The sequence below is a fragment of the Limulus polyphemus genome, unplaced genomic scaffold, assembly GCF_000517525.1.
Source record: "Limulus polyphemus unplaced genomic scaffold, Limulus_polyphemus-2.1.2 Scaffold6344, whole genome shotgun sequence".
Lineage (NCBI taxonomy): Eukaryota > Metazoa > Arthropoda > Merostomata > Xiphosura > Limulidae > Limulus > Limulus polyphemus.
This window is the reverse complement of record NW_013671954.1, coordinates 26,012-32,369: the sequence shown is the minus strand read 5'-3', so window position 1 is coordinate 32,369 and position 6,358 is coordinate 26,012. Positions and strand designations below refer to the sequence as shown.

General features: G+C 30.4%; 1 protein-coding gene across 1 annotated transcript in view; it reads left to right on the top strand.

Annotated features, from left to right (window-relative positions):
- Positions 1-6,358, top strand: part of LOC106473628 (histone-lysine N-methyltransferase 2C-like) — a gene marked incomplete at its 3' end in the record, with an annotated part of 37,108 nt that overhangs the window by 5,560 nt on the left and 25,190 nt on the right. Inside the window, exons 2-5 of the mRNA XM_013934310.2 lie at positions 3,782-4,370; positions 4,603-4,859; positions 5,543-5,627; positions 5,878-6,093. Of these exons, the coding sequence (XP_013789764.2) occupies positions 3,844-4,370; positions 4,603-4,859; positions 5,543-5,627; positions 5,878-6,093 (1,085 nt within the window). The remainder of the gene's footprint in view (positions 1-3,781; positions 4,371-4,602; positions 4,860-5,542; positions 5,628-5,877; positions 6,094-6,358) is intronic.

Sequence of the window (6,358 nt, the reverse complement as noted above, 5' to 3'; positions counted from 1 at the left end):
ATTATTTTTTTTTTTTTTTTTTTTTTTTTTTTTTTTGTTTATTCACTTTAGAAGTTGTACCAAGCTTCATTCATCAAGATTTATTGAAATAACCCTGAATCACCAGTTTCTGTAATGACCCCCTGTTGACCATTCTAGGTTCAGTACTAAAAGATGTTTGGCTGGCTCGTGTGGTAGTGTTAAAGAATATATTAAATGTTTAAATTTTTTTTAGTTTTTAGGTTACTTTAGGACTGTATGGTCAACATTGATTAATTCAAAGTACCTTATTGTAATATTGGAAGTCTCTCTCATTAAAAAAAAACTGAAAATTTGGTTATAGTGGTTATCATGTGATTATACAACTAACTTTAAAATGTTAACATGTGCTGTTATCAAAAAAGTAAAACATTACATCCAGCTTGGTGAACTTGTGCTGTTATTAATACAGTAATACTATATTATCTGAATAGATATCCTAATATTATTCTTATTCATTTCCTAATGGTTTTCAGTCTTTGTAAGAGTTATAATTAGAAGTTCTATTTTAAGAAAATAAATTAACATTAATGCAATTTTTGTGTTGTTTGACTTTAATTTTAGGCTACTTGAAGAGTAATCAAAATACAAGGTTTTTTCTTTGACAAAGTATGTGTTTGCTTAATAAATAAGCTGAGTCATGTTTATTCATTTCCATTGGTTGGTTGTAACTGCATAGTTATAAATATAATACTTAAAGCCCAAACACTGTCGTAAACATGTAAAAAAAGCACTCAACTGTTTGGAATAACACATCTGAAAAAGTGTACATGGAATTATTGCATCAGGTGACTGATAAATGAATAAATCTTTCATTTAAATGTTTAACGATGTATAAACTTATCATATAGCTATAGAGATATCCAGTATTTCATATACCACTAGTATGTGCTTAATGTTTTCGTGTTAGGTAATAGAGACTGTAGGTGATGCATTTCTGTTTGCATGTTAATATTATTTTGTAAACATTTTGATACAATGTGTAAATAAAAGTATGTATTACATTTGGAAATAAAAAATTTTAAAACCTATTTAAAGAATGCAATTCTTTAAAGACTAGTGTGAACATTGCTTATAAGTTTGTGCAATTGAATCTTGGTTAGTTGTTTGTAAAATATAACAGATTCTAGATGTTGTTACAGTTATATAGTAATTATATGTAAAAAATAAAATGGTATTCTTGCCTGAAATGATAAGTTGATAAAGTTGAATTCTTTAAACATTACCTTAATTATAAAAGTTGCTGCTTATTTTAGTTCGTGTGAACTGTAATTTGGACTCTTAAGATTCTAAAGTTTGATAATTCGATTAACTGTGACATTAAACTTCATTTGTCATTGGTATCTTGGAAGTACTATTGATTATAGTAGAATAAATGAACTCATTGCCTTTTATATATAGGGTTTGAAACTAACTTCTTTTTGTTGTTGACAAATGTTTGCCATTTACTTTAAGATTTACTTCCAAAAGTGGCAGATAAACAAGCAAAAATTAAACAAACATATTAAGCAGATGATTCATGATCTGTGTGTTCTTAGTGAATTTGAGTAGTTGGTCGATGTGAATTTTCTGGAAGTGCTGCATTTTTGATTTAATATTTTTTCTATAAAATTTTAGCTATATGTGTGTGGTGATAATTAGATTTACCATTATGAAGTAGAAGAAAAAGAATATTAATAGAAATGGAAACACTGCTTGAATACACAATCTTTTTGCTTACAATTTTAAACTTGGAGAATCCCATTGAAAGATGAACAAAATGAATACTTTGTAAGGTACTGGAAGAGGCATATTGATTGATCATCATATTGTTGTTTTTATGGCTGAATTTTTTAAATATAATTTTTACCATATTATGGACTGCTACACATGGAAGGATGTTGAATTGTTGGAAAGGATTTGGAAGAGGACAACTAGGATGATTCTGGGGATGAAATTATCACAAGAATAGGTTAAGATATCTTATTTTCTCTTGAGAAAAAATGGATAAGAAATCTTGTTATATTTTAAAGATTATTAGGTGGGGTGGTCAACAGTAGCTCTGGGCAATAAGTGTGATTGACTAGTTGATTATTTTCATGAGATAGCTATGAATAATAAAAATGAAGCAACCAAAAAAATCCTTTATTCTTACATGAGACTGCCAATAAATAAAACCCTACAAATGGGGATTTGATACCCGCGGTGGGGAGAGCACAGATAGCCCACTATGTAGCTTTTTTATGTTTGTAATTATGATGATTTTACAGTATTTGATGTGATCGATACGCATAGATTATTGGTTAATCGAGTTGATTGCCTAGATCTAGTCAATAGGATAGTATAGGTTATGAAAGACTTACAATTGGGTGATGGCATGAAACTTGTAAACAGTATCCCTTTCCTTCACTGATAAATAATAAAATCTAATCTTTCGTAAGTCTGTTATTAAATATATGATGGTTATTATAGTAGCACTTGTGATACATTACACGTTTCTGCAGAGTAGCAAAAATTTCTACAATTATATTAAAGTTTTTCTTCATTACCCATTCAAGCCATCTCCAACCATTATTATTTAATGTAGTTATTTGCATTCAGACTCTGTATAGTTCACACTGAATGTGATTTTTATTTTGAGTATAAAAATACCATTTCTTATCTTTCAGTTTTCACATTTCTTTTGCATAATCTCTAGAACCTCCTAAATGAATATCAAAAGTTTTTTAGGTAAATGTTTATATTTTGTTTTCCATCTTCTCTATTATATCATTAACTCTAGATATCATCATCAACATACAGTGCAATGAAATGTTTAAAATTAAGAAATGGAAGTATGTACGTACCTTTTAAATTTTTGTAGAATATTTTTCAAACTTCTTTTTATCATATGTATAATTGATTGAAGCCCAAATCTGGAAAAAGTGTAAAACTTTTTTTTGTCTTTCTTTTGTATTGTTTTCAAGTAATGCTTGCTGTTGTAAGACATTTTTTTTATTGTGTACTGCATATGCTGTAAAATGGTATAATGTCACAAAAAACAAAGCCTTCTTGATTTGCAAGTTATTGCAAGATCAAGTCATTTTTCCATTTATTTCAGTAACAGTACACTTAGAATTTTGTAATCTGTCCCCCAACTAAATTGATGTATATGTGAGTTTAGATTGTTTCTTTTTTTCTATGAGATAAAATCAGTAATAATAGCTTAGCATTGTTATTTTTGTTACTTTAAAGAATAAAATTGGTGATTAATGTTTTATTCTTAGGTAATTGGTGGAAATTTACTAGTTTTAGATTATGAGACTGTAAAAGTTTTCCAGTGGTGAATAATAAACTATTTCATGTGCTCAGATTTGACTTCATGTGACTTTTGGTCACAGTTTGCACTTGAGAATGTTGATTATGGTCTGTCAGCAACCACCTGAATATGTAATCTGTGCATGTTTTGTGCAAACAAAAAAAATTGTTTATCTTATTATTTATTTCTTATCACATTTAAGATTTAATATTTTTGCTGTTGATAGTTATAGGATAAGTTTAGTTCATCATTTTCAGCAGAACCTTAGAAAAAGCACTTCCAAAACATAAAAATAGTAGATTTGAAATCTGACATTTAAAAGGAATAAAGAAGTGCCTCTATGAGTATTATAATTGTATTATTTAGAAAATTGTGTAGATTTTGATATAAATATCCATGTTATATCCTTAACATATTAGTCTGTATTTAAAACAGAAATGTACACAAACATTGTGATAGGTAGTGTTTATTTCTCTCTTACCACAGGTCTTCTGTTGATATATATCAGTCCATTCCTGTCTTATAAATTGCTTCAATGAAGAAATAGAATGGAGAGAAATAAAGAAGAAGGAGGTTGTTTTGTTAAAAATGAAGTCTGTAAAGGTCAAGTTGAAGATGTGTTGGAAACTGAAGCATTAGAATTAGTTTCAAGCCAAAGTGAACCTGTAGCTTCAGTGTGTAGGAAAGACCAAGAATTAAAGAATAAAGAAGATAACAATGTACCAGTGTCAGTTCCAAAATCTTCAAGCAACAGCCCTTCAAACCCAACAGTCTTGGATTTATCAGTTAGTTCAACTCAGGAATCACACGTGACTGGGCAATGTGAGGACCAGTCACCTGGTGAACCAGATTTAGTTTCTGAAGGGGGACAGTTGGGTTTTAGTACAGAAGGATGTCTTGATCTGAGTTCTTATGCATCAGGGGTTGAAGCCTCGGAAGAAGATATTAGTCGTTTGACTTCTCAGTCCTTCTGTTCAAACCAGTCTCGTTTGACATTGCAACGGATGGCTCCATTCAGAAGAGGACCAGGCAGACCTCGTAAAGATGGAAGTTGTCCAACTCAACGGAAAAAAATGTATGCTACCCAAAAATTTGTAAAGAGTAACTTTGAAATTATTATTTTCCCTTGTTTTTAAAAAATCTAGTTTTTATTTTTATTTCATATAGTCTTTTTGTTTTGTTCTGAGATTTACTGTTAGATTAGATTATAGAGGATAAGTCCATTTAAGGTCTTTAAAATGTTTGTAGTGAAATATCAAATTCTGAATGTTCTATTTAATGAACCAAATTTTTATATACGCACTCAGATTTCCTGGTCGACCTAGGATGCACAGCAGAAAACCAGGACCAGGTAGTTTATTTGGAATTCCACACAGTTCATCTCTTCCATCACAGCTGTCTCTACCAGGATCTGTGCTAGGAGATGAATTTGCTGGTGAAATAGATACTTTTACCTCGGATGGTTTGACTGCTAGTCATATTTCTCCTCAGTTGATAAGCTTTGAAACATCAAAAGAGCCTTCAAAAATAGTTGATGTTAAACAGGATGCAGTAATGCAAACAGGTACATTAGTATAATATTATTCTGTACATATTAGTTTTAAGCTAGTCACAGAACAAAAAGTATGTGACATGATAAAGTGACTGCTAGACCAAAAAAGTGTTGTAGACAGGACGCAAGTTTTGGTTTATAGTGTTCCTTATTCTGGTATTTCCTATAAATATGTCTCGATTACTGTATGGCTTGACTGTTTACCCAAGCCACACTACATTCATGCTGTACCAACCCTCTGAGATATCCAGGCCAGTTAAATAATCATTACATTTCATCAACCTATGTGATGTTTTAACCCCACTCAAGAGGTACTTTTTGCAATATCTTTTGTACCCTTTTCTGTACTCTGTAGAAGATGAATGCAGTCTTCCACTGAGTGATGCTCCTCCCCCTATTAGTGGGTGAAACACTTTCTGAATTTTCTCTTACTGTTGCTATACTCTTAGAAAGGAGCTCATCTTTATAATTTTCTTTATTTACATCAGTCCCTTCACCATCTTATAAATGTGGGATATATAAAAGCAATTTCTTAGATGCTGTTGATGAAAAGTGCGGCTCTATCTTTTTCACTTCTGTACATTATTGATGAATGAATAATTAGTTAGATTTATTGTACAATGTGTACGTTGCTTGTAACAAAATTACATACTAATATTGTATGGAAACTTATCCGTTAAAATTTATTAATATAGGTGTTGCATCTCCAGAGTCGTCCATGCCATTTCCTTGTAGTTCTTCTCAGGGGGAGAGAGTTCAAGAAGTTTTTCAAGAAAGATGGTAATAATTTTCATCATATAGGATATGGATGCATTTAGTTATCATAATATTTTATCTGATTGTATTTGAACTGAACTCAGAATATGACTTACTGGTTTTTCAGTTTGTTACTATTTGGAACATTACAGTTTTATGTTAACTAACAGTATGAATTGTTTTTATTCTTATAAAGTTATGAAAATGCACTTGTTTGTTTCTGAATTTGCTGGACTCTTTGTTGATTGTTTTAAACTGGTTTATTTCAATTTAGGCCTGGAAAAGTATGTGCCTTCTGTAATCTTGGTGAGAGAAGCTTATTGGGACAAGGAGAACTGAATTATTTTGAACCCACCATTGGATTTAATCCATTTAAGAAAAATCCAAGGTCACGACGGGGTTCCAGTGAAAGTGATGGTGGCGTTCCACAAGAAAAACCCCCAAAATTCTTTTCATCAAGACGTTATCGTGGTACTCCAAAAAATACAAGGTTATTTATATTTGATTGGAATTTTTTAAAGTTTATTTGTACTATCATTCAATAAAAAATATCCTGCAATGAAATATTTTCAAATGATTTCAGAAATTTAAAGTTTGCACTTAATGTTAAAGCAGTTTTAAAATTATATCTATACAGGATATACAAAAAAGCCAGAAATCGTAATGGGTTGAAATATAATTATATAAAAATGTAAGCCTTTACTTTACTTGTCCAATATATATATATATATATATATATACTATCACCTGCCAAG